The following is a 21,806-nucleotide window of genomic DNA, read 5'->3' as shown; positions in this document are numbered from 1 at the left end:
TAGATTAGGAAAAATCCTCCACTATAATAATTGTTTTATATCTAGCTGGAACAAAGATTATCCTCGGAGTTCCTGAGCTACTCCCTAAACCTCCATTGAAGGTATCTTTACTGTGGTGTGTTGCCACCAATAATCCCTCTATCAGCCATCATTAAAACTAATGATGGCCTAAATCCTGGATGGCACAGCTTCCTTAATGGCCCACTAAGGAAGCTGTAAAGAACTGAAGATTCACAGCATGAAAGTGAACTTGTTTCCTGTGGATTTTGAATTGGTAATAAACCAACGGTTGTCTTTTTAGTTAGCGTTGCAAACCTCATGGAGTTTTATCACATTTTTTGGACAGTTTTTCAAATCTTCACCTTAACTAGTTTTTATTCAAACTTAATTTTTTCTATTGTATATTTATATATTAATTGCTCTTTGAAATGGAAAAAATATATATATCCCACGGTTGGAGAAACACTTTTAGCTAACATTTAGACTAGAGAACAAAAATAATCTTTATCGACAACATTATTATTTTTACACATAATGGGTGTATTACAAGAGTGCACAAGTTCATTAAAGTTTTAAAGGGTTCCTTTATGCCGAGCTGTTGGACTACAATATCAGTCAGGTTAAGGTCTGGACTTTGGCTGCTCTTTTGTGTCTTTTAAAGCTTCTCTGTTGTAAAAAAGTTCAGAGTAATTGTTGTAAAATCCAGATTAGAGCAACTCTTTGAAGGAGTTCATGGTTGATTCAAAAGGACTCCAAGGTGCTCTGCTCCTCTTGGCTGCGAAGACGATGAGATTTTATCAGTCCTCCACTTCCATGCTTAAAAACTGGAGTGAGCACTTTGCAATGATGTAGTTTGTACCGTAACAAAGCCACAAATCTATTTTTTTGCTCTAGATTTTAATATTCCAGAGACTTGTAGTCTTTGCAGAAGCAGCTTTGCTAACCAGAGCCATGATTCCATGTTGTTTGATAGGAAAAAAAGTACATCTTATGCCTTCTGGACATGCTCTGTTAGTATAATTTTGTTATAAACCTGGTAAACCTGGTACTCCATGAAAGAATTAAACTGACCTGTACTGAGGTTGGATTCACTTGATGGCCACAAAACATAAGAACTTACAATAAAATACAGACAAACATTGTGGTTTCACTGTCTAAGGACTCATTTACATCAGACTTTGTGTTCATTTGGTTTGCCTGTGCCATCATTTAAATTGCAATAAAGGTTCACCTTAAGGGACTTTTCTCCAAAAGTGTTAAACATGTGGCAGCACAGCAGATCAAGGAATCATTACGAGTATTTTGCTGTCAAACCAGGTTCCTTTACATTTTTAATATTCCCCTTTTTTTGTAGAGTCTGTCTTCTTCTAGGCCTCATCATCTCCATTGTTGGTTCTTTGACCTTTATTTTTAAATTACATTGTTAACTGATGTTGCATGAAAATGTACATGCCTCATCCTATAGGGTAGGGTGCTCGTGATTTATGAGAATATTCTTTTCTTTTCCTCAGAGGGCAGAGCAGCTGTTAAGACGTGCTCATGGTTGCAGATTTGTAGTTCAAGGTTTAGGTATTCTAGAGAGCATTCAGAATATTTGTTTGTGAAGAGACTTTAAAGATACTGTGTTGACATGCTGAAAAAATAACTTTTACATGCTCTTACCTTTGTTTTTATGCCCCCCCCCCTTAAGAAAGATTAAATAGTTTTATCATTATTCTTTTATAGTATTTTTGAAAGTTAAGTTTTGGCTTCAGCAGATAAGTGCTTAAAACAGGCTTTTAAGATGCTTTTAAACCTGTGAATTAGGAGAAAATGAGCTGACACACTTGATGGGACAAACTGAAAGGAAAAGAAGAAGATACTTCAGTAGGGAGCAATATGGGCTTTTAGAAAAAGCAAACTTTTGCAGTTCAAGAAAAAACACCTGTAGAAACCCCAAAAAAAAGGCAAGCACCAAAGATGGTTCTGTAATAAAAAATGTTGACGATGATGATCTTTATTTTTGTTGGAGGACCAAAAGAGCATTTACATTGAAAGAAAATAAGCCTTTGATTGTATAAAAGCTGACATAGAACACATTAAAACAAACTAAGGAATCGTACAGTAAATGAACATACCCACAATCAGACACCTGAAAACTGACACCTGGGGCCTCATTTATAAAACTTTGCGTAGGATTTGCGTCAGAAGTGGCGTACGGATGAAACATAGGACGTGCGTACGCACAGAAATATTCGGATTTATAAAACCGTGCGCACGCACATCCTACGCATCTTTCCCTTTATAAATCACAACCGATTCTAAATGCAGCGCAGCTTTTGCGGCTACATGACACGCCCATAGTTGCCCATAAATAGTCCGTGAAACGCCCACAAATTAATATTCATGGCTTGCTAAATCATGGCACACACCGAGGGGAAATCAAAAAAACGTAACTTCAGTCAATGTGAAGTAGAAGTTATCGTTGGCTAGGTGGAAAAGAGGAGAAAAGTGTTGTTTGGGGCACAGTGTGGGCATTACTAATGCCAAAAAGGCACGTGAGCGGCAAACGGTGGCAGACGCCGTAAATGCTGCAGCCTCACAACCTCGGACCGTGGCCGAAATAAAAAAGAAATGAAAGAAATCATCGGACATCAAAGTCGAGGCAAAAAAACGTCTAGCGCTGCATCGGCAGAGTGTGTCCGCCACGTGGGGGGGGGGACCGGAGCTGACCCCTCTTGATGAGAAACTGGCCGCTATTATTGGGGAATCCCTATTAAGTCCCCCTTATCGGCGTCCTCCTCCGCCACAGTCACCTGACTGAGACGGAGGGGACGCCGACGCGCCAGGGTCAGGGTGACACAGGTAAGAGAAATAATTCAAATGAATGCAGTCAAGTCACATGTATGCAGGCTACACAATTACAGATTATTAATATAGAACAATTTTATTTTAGTTGCTGGGTGTTCCAGCGGGGCCAGTGGTTACGATGCTGCAGCTGAGCAGCCGTCTGGCCCCAGCGTCTCCACGGCACGCGGCTCTCAACCCTCCAGCAGTGGACGCGTCCTCACCGATGCATTCCTTGAAATGCAGAGGGAAGTCAGTAGTTCAATCAGAGAGGTGGCCAAGGAGTTGGGCGAAATCAAGATCGCCCTGACTGAAATAAACTGCACAATGAGGGAATTCTTAAATAAATAATATTTTCCACACCTCTTTTTCTTTACAAGCGACGCATCACTTCCAAACGCTGGCGCACAGCAGCAGCAAATGGCTCAAATGCGTGGGGATGGGGTTCAGGGTCGGGGCCAACACAGCAATCAGCGCCAGGGGGTAGAGGCACGTTTTTAAGCTGTGCCACATTGTGTAGCACAGCACATGCCAGCACGATTTGGCACACACTGTCACTTTCACGTGTTTCTTCCATCTGCCGACGGTGTCGCCATTTCTCATTTCACCCGTTTTTGTGCGTACGCCTGGGTCAGAGCTTGCGTGGAGGACCGCACATTTTCCCGTCAAGTTTGCTTTTTATAAATCTCAACTATTGCGTAGAGAGTGGCGTACGCCTTCTTTTGTGCGTACGCAACGTTTATAAATGAGGCCCCAGGTAGCACTGACCACCGGCAGTTCATGGGTAGCATGACGCAAACTAAAATACAGAGAAACAACATAAAATATCACACAAGCATGCATAACATTAATTACAAAGTCAAATCTTTACAATTGGCTGTTTAGAGGCCTGCTTTAAAAAGGCATTGAAAAAGTTTGGTTATTATTTGTGCCAAGGCCCCTCAAGGTGATGCTGGTTTTTCTGAATTGAAAAGAAAAAAAACAGCAGTGTCTTTTAGGCTTATATGTTTAAAAGGAACGCTCATAGCTTCAGTAGCTCAGTGTAACTACTCTGCAGTTTCTAATAGCTCTAAAAGTTTCCTAAGGTGATTTTAACAAATAAAGCTGGGTGTCATTAGTTTAGAAGTAAAAAGAAATATGGCTAAACAACATTGAAACTTTCAATTTATGTACAAAACAAAAAAAGAAGAATTTGTAGTAAACTAAATTGGTTCTAGTTACAATCCTTGTGGAACACCAAAGTAGGACTGCTTGATACAAGGATCAAGTTAATAAGGTGACTGTTGGTCACCATCAGTGGGTCACTTGTTACTTAAAAAATTAGTTCTGCTAAAATAGTGTATTGCATTTCTCTTAAAACAGTAAAATTGTGACTGAAGGTCAGTGTTTGTATACTGTAAAGAGTTACCATATAACTTAAAAATAGTTTAAAGTTAAAAGGAGTGTTTGATATTGGATTGTAATTAGCTGGAACATCAAGATAGTAGTGAGATTTATGATAGGATTTATTTGGCTGTGGTCACAGCTCACGGACTAAAAACATTAGACTAATTGAATATGGATGTGTGAAACAAAACCACATCCATAAACCTTTTGATGCAGCTATCAAATGGATTGAAAATAAAATGTAAATCAAGACTTATTGACACTCTCCAAACATGAAGCATCAAACATTTGATTTGTACGAACTGAGTCTTTTTCTAAATTTCAGATTTTAACAAGTAACAACTGTTCCTCTCTATATTTTTACAAAATAGAAGCTACAGCAGTAATTATTATTAAACAAGAATAATACATTTTTATTGAAGGTTGAAGTTTTTCATGTTTTTTTAGACTCAATTTAGTTTAACATTATTTTATTATCTGTTTTTTTTTTGTTACATTTATGGAATCTAGACTTAATCGTCCACCCATAACCACTGAAGATTACATAAGCAGGCTCAATGCAGTAGCTGGTAGTTTTGACAAGAACAGACACTGAGGGTTCAGTGAAAGTTAAGTGGGTAGTCAGAGCTGAGTCCCAGTAGCTAAATGGGTTCCTTGTGTATTTCTGATAACTGTACACTTGGTGTGACTGTGAATGTTTCTGTAGGAGCGTGGGAGTGGGAGCACCTCCAGGAGGCCCTGGAAGAGAGGCTGAAGAATTCACTTGCCGTGGGTCAGCTAATGGAGCGCATACGCTCCATCCTTGGAAGAGAAAGGGTAAGCTCACAAAGATAAAAAAAAATTCTCCTGCTCCCTGATGTATACTAATGTATAAGCTACAATAACTCAGAGGTAATGTATCGTAGGCCTCTATAAAAGCCATAATGTTGAATTTACATATTTACATAAGTAGACTAAAATTTTTAGATACATTTGTTTTTAAAACTGTTACCAAGACTACCTCAAAAAGTAAAAAAATAACATTAAATTTGTGATTACTACACACATACTGGCATAGTTCAAGGGCTGATATCACTTCCTCATAATTGTTTAGAATCTAAAGCTTATGAATATGAAAACTTGATGTCTCAGAAATACTATGAAAACGTTCAACAGTTTGGACTCTTGATGTCTCACTCTAATCAGATAATTAATTGCAAACACCTGCAGACGCTTTCTGGGCCTATCAATAGTCTGGATCAGTAGGCCACGGTCATGGAGTCATGGAGAATTAGCATTTGTCCAGAAGACGGTCATGGACACATCACATGGTGGGTAGGGGGTAAAAGAGGCTGACTGCTCACCAAGGTCTGCATTAGAAAAATGAATTATGGGAAAAAATGTAAAGTTGACTGCAGCACTGAGAGGATTTTGAAGCAAAGCTCAAGGCTTTAGGACAGATTCATAAGAAGTGGACAGCTGCTGGAGTTTGTGCTTTGAGAGCCATCACATGTTGACACATCCGAATGACTTCTGCTGCAACGTTTTTTGTGTCAAGCCACTCTGAACAGGGAAAAAACGTCGGACTAGGGCTAAGGGCAAAGAGAAAACATTTTCTGAGTGATCCAAAGTCACCTCTACATATGAAAAGAGATTTTGCATTTCTTTTTATTAGAGTCAAAAATGAGTCTCAGACTGTTAAATTCCTTGAGTGTTTCCCTGTTGGTGGGGAGCCATGTCCTCCATTGTGCTTCATCAGGTTCAATTTAAGTGCAGTGGTTTAACAGGAAGTCTAAGAGCACATCTGCTTCCTTCTACTGACAAGCTTTATGTAAATAGTTGTAGCTGGATGAGGTAGTTGACTATTCTGCTTAAATTCCAACTTCTGTGATCAGCCATTAGAGCCCTGTCAAATCTATGCTGAAAGGAAAGAAGCCACAGTAGATCCAGAGACTTGGGGACTTGGACTTAAGACTCAAACTTAAGTCTAGCACACAGGGACTTGTGATTGATGTTTATTATAATTTTTCAGCTTTAAGAAATTTCATTTTTCATTTATTTATTTGTTCCTTTCATGAAAATTATCGATCGTCCAATATGTTTACATGTTTGTCTTACAATATTGAACATTTTCATGATTTAAAAGGAGCACAGTTGAAGAATACAATTCTTATAATTGTCTGCTCCCTTTTAGCCCTTGTGCTATCTTAGATGACCCCACCCTTACATTGATGTGTTATTCCTACAATGACAAATGTGGATAAAGGTGGAAAGATTTCATGTAATCCTTGGACACCAGTGAAGATCACAAATCATTGAAGAAAAAAGGTTCAGCGCACTGTCTAGTAGGTCTAGATGACCCAACTCCCAATGTTAAAGTGCCTAGGATAGCACAAGGGTTACACATTTCATTGTATTTACATTTCTTACACCATCACTTGTGGTCAGATTTCCAAATAAAAGTGGTTTATTGACTATTTGTTCTGATGAAATATTCATTTTACTGGTTTTAAGACTTGAATTGAATTAACAGCTGAAGATTTGACTTGAACTTGCAGAAAGGAACTTGTGAGCATCTCTGGAGAGACCCAACAACCCAAAAGAGCTGAAGGCTTCTGTCAGATCAGCCGTGACATCTATAAAACCTCAGTGGGGATGCAGATGAATCCCTTCCATACCGTACAATTCTTACATTTTCTAACTAACTCTAAAGTATTTAATAATTTGAGGTACAGAATTTTTAAATATGGCTATAATCTTCAAAACTAAAGGAAGTAGACACCTTAAATGTCCCTCTGTGTGAATGAATCATAGTGACCTTTACCTTTTGACTATAAATAATTTCTTGATGGGATTCTAATGTACTGAGATGACTTGATACCTTTGAGGTTTCAGGTGTCTCTCTCTCTCTCTCTATATATATATGAAGCGGCCAACTTAACATTCAGAGTTGGGCAACACTAAATTGATGTGTCTGACAAGGCTTTTGGCACCATGCACGGCATACAAACCAACAGGCTGGAACAAAACACCTGAGGCTGTTTTGAGTCAGTCTGATGCACAGGGCTGCAGGAGCTTTTTTTAATGTGATGAGACACCATAACATCCTGTTTGATGTGCGCTTCTACGGACACCTCTGTGTCGTTTGATACCATTTGAATGTTTTCTATTAATTTGCAAAAATCAAAGGTCTGGATTTTGTTGCCATGCCGATGGAAGGGTTTTTCTGTGTCTAATGGAACTGCGAAAGGTTGTGCTAATTATTTCAAGTCAACAAAACCTTGTCTGACAGTACAGGTGGTGTGTTTTTTATTTTACATTCATTAAAGTGTATCAGCTGAGCGTGGCTGCTTTGACAACAGGTGGGTTGGAGGACCGTCTGTTTCCCCACGCTGTTCTCAGCGTTAGCCAGTTCCAGGCGTGTCGCTTCTGGCATTGGAGTTTGAGAGTGTTGGGTAATGCTAAGCCACACTGACAGAGAGGCTATCTGTATTCCGTGTGAGAGGCGAGTTAGTTGCTCCAAATAGCAGGTTTTTTTCCCCCCTGTTAACAAGTACCTGACTTTCATCAGAGGAATGCTAACACCCTGATTTATTTGATTTCCTGCTGTAGAGCTCCAGGGACACGCCAAGTGCACGAGCAGCTCAGCTCGGTCCTCAGACTCTGGTCAACCTCTTCAATTCTCCTCTCTATTCGGACGTCATTTTCATGGTGCAAGGTGGGGGCAGACTGATCACCAAGACACACTTCTGTTCAGATTCCCACCGCACAGGAGAGTCACAGTTTTTTCACTTTTAGTTACATTTTAATGTTAGTTTCTGCTCTGTCATTTCAAGAGGCAAAAAACCATCAGTGTGATGTCCTTTTTTTAATTTTGATTCCCCTCATGTTTTAGGATGGCCGCCGCTCCTCTACTCCTCCAAAATAAAAAATGCATTGAAACCTCACCTCATAAACATTTATCATGAAAAGTGCAGAGAGCTTTTCCTCTCTATTCCAAAGTGCTAGTAGAACCGCTGAGAAGTCATTGAGAAATACCTATTTAATGTTTCATAAAAGATCATTTCTGTTTTATTTCATGTGGAATTTTGAAAAGGTTAAATAAGTGCTGCAACTGCCAAACACACATCAAGACCCAAATGAAATGCATTTAATCTGTATTTATGTTCAAGACTTCATCAATAAGAATCGCGTTTTAATTTAGAGTTTGGACTTGGCTGTCACAAGCAAAAGCCCACCGAAAGAAATGACAGAGATGCCCGTTTCAGATCTGAAGAGGTTTTCTTTTGAGGAGTACACATTCACTATGAGCTGATGTATAGTTTGAATATTCTAAATCTAAACTAATAAATTGCCAGGTGTTCCTTTATTGTTGTAATTTCTTTCATTATCAAATAGGTAGCGTGTTGCCGGCTCACCGGGCCGTCCTAGTTGCCCGCTGTGACGTCATGGCGGCCATGTTCAGTGGGAAGTATGCAGAGGCTCGGAGCAGAGTGGTTCCCATCCATGGCGTCTCCTCTGACACCTTCCTATCTTTCCTTGAGTACCTCTACACTGATTCCTGCTGTCCTGGTGAGTTTCCTCCAATTCTAGATGAACTTTCAGAGAAGCGGACAGAGGGGAGTAAAAGAAGGACAGAACATTTCCTGATTACTTCAGTCTGTAAATGGGAAAAGTCCCATTGCATGGTGTAAAAAGATGTTCACATAAGTGCATAGGTGCAGTGGACTTCAGCGTTTGTGTTATGGGTCGAAGCCTCTGACAAAAGCACATATGATGAGTCCCTTCAGCTTTCATACCACTGTCAGTCTCACAGAACTGCAACAAATCTTAGAAACAAATCAGACTTAGTGAATCCAAAATGATCTTGTGGCATTGTTGCTCCAGCTGCCTTTGGTGCTGCCAGGTTCCAGCCCCACACATCATTGTTGTACTAGCTCGTCTTTGTTTGTCTGACTGCGTCTGCTTTGTTTTCAGAGCATGTGCTACCGTCGTCTCACTTTTCCTTCCGGAGAACTACAGCGCATTTGCACGCTCAAAATGTTTCTTCAGTCACACATCAAACAGCGCTTCGCCTTTAACGTGACATTTTGCCGTTGTCACTGACTGGAGAATGGACTGTGTGTGAATGATCATAGTCCTCCATGTTTACTTTGCAGTCTTTAATTTACATTTTAGCCAAAAAGCTGGATGAGCTCCAGGATCATAGCTTTTGTCTACTTTAGATGTTTCTGCCTCCTAGTGGTAACAGTTTGTTAGAATGGCTGCTTTGTATTTGCGCAACACTTATTATTGGCAATATTGTAACAGTTGTATTTTTAATTTTTGTTTTAGTTTGGCCTTAAATCATCGAATATTCTTAAACAAACTAATTGTTGTCAGTACAAAATATTGTCACCACAAAATTAATTATTCTTCCTCGTTTGTGACCTAATGTAGCTGAATAGACAACCTTTGATTTAAAAAAAAAAGAATTGTTTTATTAAATAAATTATAAAACAACAAAGTAATCCATAAGGATAATTACATTCCTATTAGGTGCAGCAAGGATCAGTATCTCAGTCTCTGGTTTAGTCATGATAACAGGACATTAAAGCAGTGAAGCAGCAACAGAGGCTGCAGCCTTTTCCTCTGTTACATAAAGATTTCAGCGCTCAAGGTCAGAGCAAGGTAACTCCAACAGCATCGGTGACAAAGGGTATAAAATCCAAACACGAGGTTTATCCAGGTATTTCATGCGGTGAATGTTTGGTAGAAGACACTCATTTGAGGAATTGTGCTGTTAAACAGAAAAAAAAAGCCTGCACTGCTCCAGCTGACAACGCTGCAGCCCTCTGTGCTCATGGCTGTTGTATGAAGACAGGGATGGGGTTGCATCAGGTGTAACTGGAATTTACAGTTCAACTGCATGCAGGAAGATCCGGTGCTTGGTAGTTTTCTGCATGTGAGCAGATCAGCTGACAGCATGGCAGCAGTGGTAAATGAGCTCCTCGAGAACCAAAAGCAGCTGGTGTTTTTTTCCCCCCTCATGATGGTGTTTTCAGCATTTCAGGGAATTGTGTGAAACGCACCACATCTGAGAGGTTGCGCATGGGAGGCAATGGGATTACATATTCTTAAAAAAAAGGAATGATATCATTAAGGTCCTGGTTAAGGTTAATGAATACTGTGTTTTTGGAAACAGAGTCAATTTAAGGATTTGAATTACAGTCCTTGTTTTTCTGTGACATCTTACAAGGCATCTAGTCTGCAATGCTTAATAAACTGTGCAGTACTTCAGTGATTCATGTGAATGTGTTGTAGTTACAGTGCATCAGACTGTGCTGTGTGTGTCTGTGTGTCCAGCCAGTGTGCTTCAGGCCATGGCCGTGCTGGTTTGTGCAGAGATGTACCAGGTGAAACGGCTGCAACATCTTTGCGAGGTGTGCGTGTGCGCGTACCTTCAGAGCATGCCCAGTAGAGAGCTGGCTTCAACGGGCATCAGTGTGATACGACTCCTACGCAAAGCAAAGGTCAGTGCCACCACTGAGCACGTGCAAATAAAGCGGGTCAAAGAGTCAGACACAAGCGATTAACACTGAATGTTATGGATCACATTGTGGGGGAAGTTCATGTAGGCACTAATAGAGAGTTGTCATGCAGTTGTTGAGTGTGTGTGTGCGTGTGTGTGGGGTTTCTTTGATGCAAAATTTGATAGGGGGACCCCTGAAGTCATTTCAAGTAAACTACAAATGCATGAAGCAGCAAAATGTACTTATAGCTTCATCTTGAAAAACTTGTTAAAATATAATACTGTGTTTTATTATCATAAACGCAAAAAAATAACAACATCTGAATTCTTAAGATTATTCTAGTAAAGTCAGTTGTGCCGTGAGTGTTTGTACATTTATCTACCACAGCGGCCAAGTTTAGCCATACGACACTGGTGGATTACCAAACAGAAGTTTACAGCATGAAACCACCTTACATGTTAGTCACTGTGTATTTAACGTTCTTAAACCTTTCATCATAAACTCTGAATTATTGCTTTGCCATTAGTGCTATGGCTGCAAAGAATTGTGGGGTTGGATCATCTGCTCTCAGACAGAGTGGTCCAGTGTTTTCTCTGCTAAAGGGGTCAATAAAGGAAGCACTGGAGCAGGATTTCTTTTTAGTTTGTTAAATTAAAGAATTTAAACTTTTTTTTTTAATAAAATAAAATAAAAGGAGACTATTATTTCTGGAATCGTTTACTCAGTAAGGATCCTTCCTCTAAAAAAATAAAAGCACTGACCCAACATGTACACGATCCTTAGAACTAAAACCAAGTACCATAACGAACAATGGGAAGATGGCAAACAGATGGTGGTAGTATGATGGTTTGGGCAAAAACAAAACTAGGTTCCAACAGTTGGTGTGGTGTTCCTCAGTCTAGGCATTGTAGCAAACGTCATAGCAATCCATGCAGGTCTGTATGTATCTATTCTCAGATATGTATCTAACCTTTAACTTTGTCCGTCCTCAGTGCCACAATGCAGAGCAGCTGTATGTTTGGCTCCTCCACTTCATTGCCAACAACTACCTGATCTTCAGTCATAAACCCGACTTCCTGGAGCTCTCTGGTCAGTGTCAGCTTTCAAACCAGTTCTATGCTCATTTGAAAACTACAGTTTATCATCTCTAAACCTAACTAATGTCCTGAGAGTAAACATCAGAATAATGATCTTTAAGTTAATTTTACCTAATTAAAAAAAAAACTAATTTTAAAATCCCACTCTGATGAAAATTGTGTTTGTAGCATGTTCTTGTGGCATTTGGTGGCTGATGGAGGACAAATATATCAAAAAAATAAGCTTGAAACTGCATTTCTCAGTATTTCTTTATTCAAATCAGGAGCAGATGAAAAAAACAGTTTGAAAAAGCTTGTAGGTGTGATGTAGAAGCTACGATCAGCAGGCCACAAGCTCCCTGCTCTGCTCCATTCTGATGCATCCACATGTAGACGACCAGATCCGTGTACGCCTTTGTTTTCCTCCAAACTGTACAGCGGGTAGCTCCAACATTGCTGACCAGGTTTGTTCCACTGTTAAACTTAGGTTGGGGTTGTGAGGGGCTGTAAGCTAGCAGGAGAGTAAGTGAACAGATGGTTGATGGGAAATCCAAATTTAAAGAGCACTGGGAACACTTTGTAAAAAGATCAAGATAATTGGAGGGGGACTTAAAGATTTATGTTATTTACGCTGCAATATCTATCAGACGTAAAAATGAACAACCAAAAGGTATTTGTCGCCTAAAGTGTCAGCAGACCAGATCAGAGAGGGTTCAGAGTTTCTGTTGAAAGGATTTCTGCTTTTGCTTAGTTGAATAACTGAAGCTTGAAGGCAGCGAAGCAGAAAATACGTGAAGAAGAGAAACTTTGGAGCCCTCTGACCTGTATATCTGACAGAGATGGTGTGCTGATTAGAAGTAAAATGTATTAGACCCAGTGACTATGAACCTGAATAAGCAGGATCACAAAAGAGGATGGGATGGAACTTTATTGTTATGTAGTCGTTACTTGTAAACAAAACCCAAAAAGGCAGAGCAGTTCTTTCTGCTTATGGCTAATTAAAACAGAACCAAAAGCTTTTTCTTGACTGTCAGGATTGGGTTTATTTCATTTAAGGTGCCACAAAAACATCGATAAACACACACATTTTGGTCTTTATTCATAAAAAAATAACATGCAGGTTGGCTTGAAAAGAAAGGCAATCATAAAGAGACAGACATTTTTAAACAAGGATTTAAATCCGTCTTCGTATTATTACTGTTTGTGTGACTGTGAGCATTTACTAAGTACAGCCAGCATATTAAATGAAGGCAGAACATTACAGTTGTGTTTTCAGGATTCTGTGTTTCCGTGTGTTGCAGAGGAGGAGCGCGAGCAGGTGGAGAGGTTGCGTTGGCCCTCTCGGGGCTACTTGCAGGAGCTCAGCGAATACCAGCAGCGACGGCGCAAACTACGCAAGTCCCGCTGCATAGTGATGTGACCACACCCACTCCGAGACACCCGAAAACCCTGTGGAAATCAATGTGGGAGGAAATCCAAAGAAAACACTATGAAGCAATGGAGAGGAACAATGAGGAACAAGCCTGCAGAACATGAAGTTCCAGGACAAAAAAAAGACAGTAAACAACAAGTTGCACAACTGGGACGCACTCCTCCTGCTCCATCTGCAAATGAATGCCACTCGGCATGAAGACTATTTCATCACAGGCAATACAAGTGAAATGATCCAGATTTTTTTAGTGACCGTCTGATCTCTGACCAGAGCTCTGTGACATATTTCTAGCGGATAACGCAAACGTTGTGGATTTCAGAAAAGAACAGCTCCTCTCTCTGATAATAAATAATTCATACCCAAACATCTGTTGCAAAGTAGACCACACCCCCCTGTGCAGATGGCTTCCAACTCCTTTCACAGGTTTTGTAACTTCAGGCTAAAAAAACAAACTCAAGCATATCTGTTTGATACCTGACAGCTGGAGGCAGGACCCCATGACATGATGCACTTTTCAGAAATGATCCATCTATGCTATTCTTAATCTGTGCGATAAAGTCAGGTTCTTTGTCTCCAAAATCTATATTGTTTCATTTCAAAGCTCTATATGTAGAAAAAATATACATATTTGAAGATCAGTTATTGAAAATATTTTTTTTCTTTTACCATTCTGGGAGGTGGATGTCCGAACAAACAGTAGAAACCACGATGCCTCTGGGTTCAAACACCGTTTCTATTTTTAAAGTGTGTCTTTTTTTCCCCAATCATATTGAGATCATAAGTTATGGTGCTGCAATTATTTTTTTAAACAAGTTAACTTTCTTTTCAAGACAACAGGGTGATGTTTCTCTGCTATTTACAAAAAAAAAAAAAATTAAAGAGGTGTGAGCTAAATGTGCTAATTTGGCCAGTAAACCTGAAAAACGGTTGCAGCTATTTCTTTGTTTCATGGATTACTATGAATCTATAATGGCCAGAATATCATATGCAACATAGTTTGTCTAGTTCTAGAAAAATGTGTGTGGAAATGTAGCAAAAAAAAAAAAAAAAAAGGTAAATAGCAACCATGGAGCTACAAGATTTTTACAGAGCTCAGGTGACAGCAGATGCTCTTTGTGACCACTTGGCGTGCATTTATTCTGCAGGCGCACAGCAGCAATCAAAGTTTGTGTGTGATAAGAAATCCTCAGTTACGTCCAACTCCACTGATAAAGTCAGTGAAAAGCAGGTGAAACTCTGGACTGAAACGAAGAGCATCGCAATGCTGCTTTAAGCATCCCACAACGCAGACATGCCAGCAAAGCTCTGCTGCTCCAGAGCTGCACACTCTGTAAATAAACATGTTTTAGAATGAACAGGCCTCTGGTGCTTGAGTGGGTCTTTTTTTTTTTACTTCTTTGTTCGTCCTACTTGTTGATGCGTGTGTAGCTTTGATAGAAATTGAATGCACAACAGTGTGTGAGGTGTGTGTGAGTTCTACCTTCAGAAGAGGAATCCGTTACTGAACGGCACCAACAGCCTGCAGCATGCCCTCCAGTTTACCGCTCCTGTGAAGAGCTGCCACGTCAGACCCGCCTCCAACACACTCCTCACCAATGAAGACCCGCGGAACCTGCATTTCATCAAAACGTAAACACATTTTACAGGATTTATCTGTTGAAGATATTCCATCTAAGCATTTATGACCCTTAATCTTTTTTATTGCAAATGTTTAGGATCAAATAGACAAAAAGTTATTATCCACACTGTCTGCAAAGTAGTGGTGTAATTATTCATTTTATCAGTAATTCAATTCACATAATTTGTGGTTGACGATACCATTCAGTCAGGATTCATTTTGAACGATCCGATTCACTGATTTAAAATGGATCCAGGACATCTTTAGCCAAAACTTCAACCAGTGTGACTCAGACATAAATATCTGAGTACTGAACAGTGCAGGTGAAGTTTACCAGATTCCTTGTATTTCTTGCAAGATAATCAAGTGTAAATGAAATGTGTACAAAAAAGTAAATAAGAAATCATGTCAAATCCATTCACATTTTAGTTTCATAAAGTTCAGTCCACTGTTGTTTTTGCACATCAAAATTATCCAAAGGGAAAATTATTAGAACATTGTTGCTCACTGTGTGGTCACATGACTTTGCTAAATTCAAAGTGTTTCCACACATTGGACTGGAATGATGGTTTGGTCATTTTTTTCCACATTCCTCATGTGTTATCAGCTGTGATGTCACTTAGTTGTTTTTTTATCTTAGTCAAATAAACATACTGTGCCCCAATAATAATAGAATGGTATAGGTAGATTTGACTAACAACTTGTGTACAATCTGGTGGGTCGTAGGACTAGAAATCGATTCATGGATTAATCATTACACCCCTCCAGCAAATACATCAAACACAAAAGGACTCGATGTCCCTTTACTGCGAAAACTGCCAATATATTCAGATTTAAATAAGAGCTGGATTCAATCCAGTCTTTCAGTTCCAGAAATCTGGATCACTGGAAACATCCAGTGATAAAAAAAAATCATCCTGTAAATTACAATGCAGCTCAGGATGTCATGCGCTTGTTTTGGGATTTATCTTTCCAGTAGGCATAGCTGTGGATCAAATGGTAGATCTTTATTCCCACAAATGATGATCTGCATGAGGAAATTTAAGAACGTCCCTTTTTTTGTGTGTAGAAATGTTTTTCATAGTTTATTGGAAAGTCTTATTTCTTTTTCCGTGTTCCTTTTTCATCGCCTTACACACAACACTTCCCAATCGGACCCCTTGATAAATCTGTATGAATGTCTTAAATTATCCATCTTTAGTCCTGGGAAAGTGAGACATTACTCAGTTTCAAACCTAAAGTACATGTGAATAAAATAATGGGTGGGGCAAATGCAGACTTACTCCGTCAGCAGATCAGATTACATTGCCATTTATATCCTGCAGATCCACTTGGACATTCTAACAGCATGGGTAACTTGAATGGCTAGATACGTGCATAGACAGTATGTATCATCGTATATAATTACTATGGACACCTTTTATACTTGAAAATGATGGATGATTTTAAAAGAAAAGTCATTTATTCAGTTTTTGCTGCAGTTACATTCCTTTGCCGGTGGGGGGTGGTGTAGCCCCATTAGAGCATAAAGAATCTTGAGTTCAACTTAACTGTGCCTCAAACAAAAGTAAATATGTGACAGTAATCATAATAAAATGAAATAACAGGAAGGTCCGTGCGCGCAGTTCTCAACAAACCACTTTTTTTTCTCTTGCTAGTTATTCTGTCAACGCTCGCCAACGCCCTACTGACTAACACTCTTCATTTTTCCGAAGACCAGTGAACGCAATCTTCCGGGAAGACAAACTACGGTGGAGCGGGTGGAGATTTTGTATTTTATTTTCTTTTTAGATGAATTGAATCTTACTTTGTACGTTAAGTACTGTTTTGCTTCACGATTGTTTAAGACCGTAAAACTAGTTGTACTAAATTAACTATTTAATCTATAAAATAACTTTAGATTGAATGAAAAATAATGTAATTTCCACTAAAATATTTAGCTTTCGATTATCAAACAGAAAAGGGGATCCGCATTCTTAGAACAACATTTTAAACATCTGCTAAACGTGACTAAGCACATTCTTGGTTTACCGTGCGCTGCCCGGTTGTTAGCAGAGTTGTTTTCACGCTTTGGTCCTGGCGTGTGTACCCAGTATCCGACTCAAGAACGGGAGAAAAAATAAAGAGACTTTTCCACGTTAGTTGAACTCCAACTTTTCACACAACTTTATTTCTCAACTGCTTCCTCTTACAGGTCACGTGATCAACAACAGAACCACTCATTGGCAAACGTCACAACACATCACTCATCACTTGTGACTGATTATTACAACTGAGAGCAAAACATATGAATATGTTAACACCCCCATTTGTTCTCAAGTTGTCATATTATTATACTAACTTAACTATAGTAACAAAACTTCTGTCATCTTATCATACTTTAAGTACATAAGATTAAACTCCAAAAATAAAACTCGCAAACTTATGCAACTTAAATTTTGTTGCAGGCTTCGTCATCACATCTGCCACCATCTGGTCAGTTGGACAATATTCCAAAATGATTTTTCCTTCATTCAGAGTTGACCTTACAAAATGGTATTTGATGTCAACATGTTTACATCGTTGCATGCTTACAGGGTTCTTTGCTAGCTTTATAGCCCCTTGGTTGTCTTCATAGACTTTGGGTAAGGCGTAATTGTACCCATCCATGCCCTGTAGCAGTTGTACTAGGTACATACATTCCTGAGTAGTTGCAGCTAGTGCCATATACTCAGCCTCACAAGTGGATAAAGCGACTGTAGGTTGCCTTTTTGTCTGCCAAGAGATCAAAGGACCATTCTCACTTAAACTGACACAATAACCGGTTGTGCTTCGTCTGTCACTTATGTCTGTTGCCCAGTCTGCATCACTGTATGCATGTAATCCCAGTTTTGTATTTTCACATCCCCTGTAACACAGTTCCTGATTGATTGTACCTTTCAGGTATCTTAGAACATGTCTCACAGTAGTCCAATGTTCTTCTGTTGGTTCATTAAAATACTGAGACAGTTTACTTACTACAAAACTCAAATCTGGTCGTGTACATGTAGCAAGATAAATAAGGCTCCCAACTGCCTCTCTGTATTTACTGACGTCAGCCATTTTTTCTGCAACATTTGTGTAAGTCAGTTTCTGCTCACATGGGGTTGATCTAGGTTTACAATCCTGCATGTCAAACCTTTTCAGTATCTTTTTCACATACTCTTGCTGTGTCATTTTTACAATGCCATTAGTCTGATCAAAATCAATGCCAAGAAAATGCTTCAGTCTTCCTAAATCTTTCATTTTGAATCTCTCAGTCAGTTTTTCTTTCACAGTTTTCAGCGCATGTTCACTGTTACCTGCAAGGATCAAGTCATCAACCCATATAATGATGATCACTTTTTCATTTTCTGTGTCTTTTGTGTACACACAATGATCAGCTGGGTTTTGGACAAAATTACTTTCAGTCAGATATTCATGCAATGTCCTGTTCCAATTTCTGCCTGACTGTTTAAGTCCATATAGCGACTTCTCAAGTTTGTACACCAACTTTTTATGATCTGTAGTCGATTTAACCTCATAACCTTCTGGTTGTTCTACATAGATCTCGCAATCTATTGGTGCATTCAAATAAGCAGTTTTAACATCCATCTGATGTAAAATTAGGTTTTCCTCTGCTGCTTTTTGCATCAACACTCTTATACTCGTCATGTTAGCTGTAGGGGAAAATGTTTCCTCATAATCAATACCTTTCCTCTGGCTAAAACCTTTGGCTACATATCGTGCCTTGTATTTCTTGGATCCATCCATGTTCTTTTTGATGGCGTACACCCATTTGCCCCCCACTGCTTTCTTATCCTCTGGTAGGGTTGTAAGTGTAAATGTGTCATTGTCCTTCAGTGCTTGAATCTCATCATCCATTGCACTTGTCCATTCCTTCGACCTGGATGAAGTAACAGCATCTCTAAATGTTAGAGGTATGTCACACACAAGTCTGTAACAATAATCAATGTTTGTCAACACTTGGTCCTCCTCCACTCCGGTTACGTAGTCACTCAGGTAACTTGGTTTTTTTCTATTTCTGGAGGGGTATCTTTTAGACTCGTTTTCTGTCTCACAGTTAGGCTGCGTTTTACCATGAGCCTCTGGTGTGGTAGTAGGTGCTGGACTACGTGCACGCGTCTGTCCCACATCAGATCGTGTTTCCTTGTCAATAGCCCTGCTCCTCACGTCACTGTCGTCGTCAAGTGGGATATCCGTTTGTGTTTGGTGTTCAGTCGTACTTTTTCTTACAAACTTCAAAAGTCTGTGTTTCTGCACTTTCCCCTTCTCTGGGAAGTAAACCATGTACGCTGGACTATTTTTGTCGTACCCAACAAAAATTCCTTTCTCTCCCCTTGAATCTAGTTTTCCTTTGTTTTGTTTGTAAACAAAACATTCAGTTCCAAATTCTTCCATCTTGGAGAGGTTTGGCCTTCGCCCTGTCAACATGTAGTACGGTGTTTGTTCTGTGCGATTATTGTAGCATCTGTTCCTTACCACAGCTGCTGTCTGCACTGCATAAGGCCATAGTGCTTTAGATAAACCGCTTTTTGTCAGCATGCATCTGGCCATGTCGAAAAGTGTTCGCCAGTTTCTCTCAGCTGTGCCGTTTTGGTGGGGCGAATATGGAGCTGATGTCTCGTGTCTGATGCCATTTTGGCTAAGAAGTGACTGATACTGTTTCCCTGTAAATTCTGTACCATTGTCAGATCTTACACATTTGATCTTGCCATACGGTGCCGTATCTGCAATAAACTTCTCAGTTGCTTGCACTGTGTCGCTCTTATGTTTCAGAAAATACACAAAGACAACACTGGAATAATCATCAGTGAATGACAGTGCAAACCTGTACCCTTCTTTAGACTCTGGGTCTATTGGTCCTGCTAAATCAGTGTGAACTAACTCTAGGGCAGCTTTTGCTCTTCTGTCAGGTGCTCTGTTCCTTGTTTGAACAAACTTTCCCTGTATGCAAACTTCACACTGTTTCTCTGCTTTACCCTTGACAGTCATCCCATCAACAACATTCTGCAATTTATAAATGTCTTCATAATTACAGTGACCAAGAATCTCGTGCCATGTTTGAATATCGAAACAACCTTTGGAATGATCATCACATTCATCCTCTGTCTTTAGAAAGTACAGTCTTTTCTGCTCATAGATGTGGAATTTTGTACCATCACTATGTTTCAGGAAGTCTTTTCCTTGCTTAAAGACCACTGTTGCTCCATTTGTGGTTGCAGCTCTCACAGAGAAAATATCCTGTGGGTATGAAGGGATGTACAACGCCTGTCTTAGCGTTGCCTTCTTCCGTCCCCCTTCGCTGTCGACCAAACATACCTCAGCATCTCCTCTGCGTTCTGCCACCCCATTGCATCGTGTGCCGTCAGCTAGCTCCACGCAATGTGTCTCTGGCTGGAAGCTGTCGTCAAACTTTGTGAACCGTGTAATATCCGTGATTATATGCGACGTAGCTCCTGTGTCAACCATCAAGCTGCTCCTTCTTGCGGTGTCTTCTTCTGCCTTATCCAAATCGGTGACTTTAAATGCGTATTCCTTACTGCTGCTGGTGTCCTCAGAGGTTTTTCTTGCATCATCTCGTCGTTGTTGTCGCCTGCATGTTGAGTCTCGATGTGTGCCACTCTTACACAGACTGCACCACTGTTTTCGGTGACATGTTTTAGCCTTGTGTCCTTTCTGTCCGCATCTGAAGCATGTTATATCCACACAGTCGGCACCGGCATCATTTGAATTTGCTCTCGCAGGCCTCCTCCCCGCCTGCACTCTCACCTTCATGACATTGTCTTCCGTTGCTGCAACTCTCATTTTTTCTGTGTCTTCATAGCTCCGTAGTTTGGTTTTAAATTCTGCAAATGTCACTGTAGTTTCACTCTGTGTTATGTGAATAATGAAGGGTTTAAATGAGTCTGGCAGTCCCTTCAAAACCATTGCTATAAGCAGCCCGTCACTCAAAGTCTCTCCAGCATTTCTCAGTGCTGTGATGGCAGTCTCCGCACGGATGACGTATTCTGTCACACTCTCGCTGTTGGATTTCTTAAGCGAGGTCAGTTCAGTATACAGGCTTATGATCCGGGGTTTACCTTTTCCGGCATAATAATTCCTCAAAATCTGAAGAGCCTTTCGTCCATCATCTGTTGCCTCCCGCATCACCAGTGATAGACTTTTATCATCCAAAAATTGGATTAATTCAGCGTAGGCCTCCTCATTTTTCGAATCTCCGTCTTCTTGCTCGTCGTCGGATTCCAAAATTATTTCCTTTAGACCCAACAGTCGAAGATGGCCAAGGAATTTTGTCTCCCACAGCTCATAGTTCTTTTCATCTCCGTCAAAAACTAGTCGAGACCAGCGAGCAGCGGATTCTGCAGCTCTTCTGCTCATGTTGCTACCGCTAAAAACAATGCTAATGCTCACCGGGACACGCGGTGCGTTGCGTCTTTTCACTCGGTGGAAAAACGTCGGGTAGACTCAGACTGGGCCCATAACCTTGTTAGCAGAGTTGTTTTCACGCTTTGGTCCTGGCGTGTGTACCCAGTATCCGACTCAAGAACGGGAGAAAAAATAAAGAGACTTTTCCACGTTAGTTGAACTCCAACTTTTCACACAACTTTATTTCTCAACTGCTTCCTCTTACAGGTCACGTGATCAACAACAGAACCACTCATTGGCAAACGTCACAACACATCACCGGTGAGCTCCAGAAGATAGTCCTGGATGCTGTCCATGTCGCTGCGTGAATTGATGTCTATGTACTGGATGTGTCCGGGCTTGAACTTGTAGTTGGACAAAACATCTTTAGCCATGATGCAGAAGGAACAGGTGGGCTTCATGAACACCACCACTTTGTCGCCTTTGATCTGAGCCTTCACAAACTGCTGCGCCATTTCCGCCTGCTGAAGTGTGAGTGAACGAAACTGAGACTGCTTGTAGTAATTCCAAACGCTGACGCAGACACTAGA

General features: G+C 40.2%; 2 protein-coding genes across 2 annotated transcripts in view; one reads left to right on the top strand and one right to left on the bottom strand.

Annotated features, from left to right (window-relative positions):
• The window catches only part of rhobtb3 (Rho related BTB domain containing 3), a 26,029-nt gene extending 11,463 nt beyond the window's left edge, over window positions 1–14,566 (top strand). The window contains exons 8-13 of the mRNA XM_011475122.4: window positions 4,919–5,028; window positions 7,804–7,909; window positions 8,590–8,763; window positions 10,537–10,703; window positions 11,696–11,792; window positions 13,081–14,566. Coding sequence (XP_011473424.1) covers window positions 4,919–5,028; window positions 7,804–7,909; window positions 8,590–8,763; window positions 10,537–10,703; window positions 11,696–11,792; window positions 13,081–13,199 — 773 coding nt within the window. The 3' untranslated portion in view covers window positions 13,200–14,566. The remainder of the gene's footprint in view (window positions 1–4,918; window positions 5,029–7,803; window positions 7,910–8,589; window positions 8,764–10,536; window positions 10,704–11,695; window positions 11,793–13,080) is intronic.
• glrx (glutaredoxin (thioltransferase)) lies at window positions 12,797–21,806 on the bottom strand. Its single transcript, XM_078947414.1, has 4 exons — window positions 21,531–21,806; window positions 16,861–16,866; window positions 14,692–14,823; window positions 12,797–13,228 (listed from the first exon to the last, which is right to left on the bottom strand). Exons 1-3 carry the CDS (start codon window positions 21,729–21,731, stop codon window positions 14,710–14,712), a joined length of 321 nt encoding a protein of 106 aa, XP_078803540.1. The 5' UTR covers window positions 21,732–21,806; the 3' UTR covers window positions 12,797–13,228; window positions 14,692–14,709.

Source organism: Oryzias latipes, chromosome 5 (assembly GCF_053564925.1).
Source record: "Oryzias latipes strain Hd-rR chromosome 5, Olatipes_Hd-rR_3.1".
NCBI lineage: Eukaryota > Metazoa > Chordata > Actinopteri > Beloniformes > Adrianichthyidae > Oryzias > Oryzias latipes.
The sequence above is the reverse complement of the archived record's forward strand: the minus strand, read 5'-3'. Positions and strand labels throughout refer to the sequence as shown.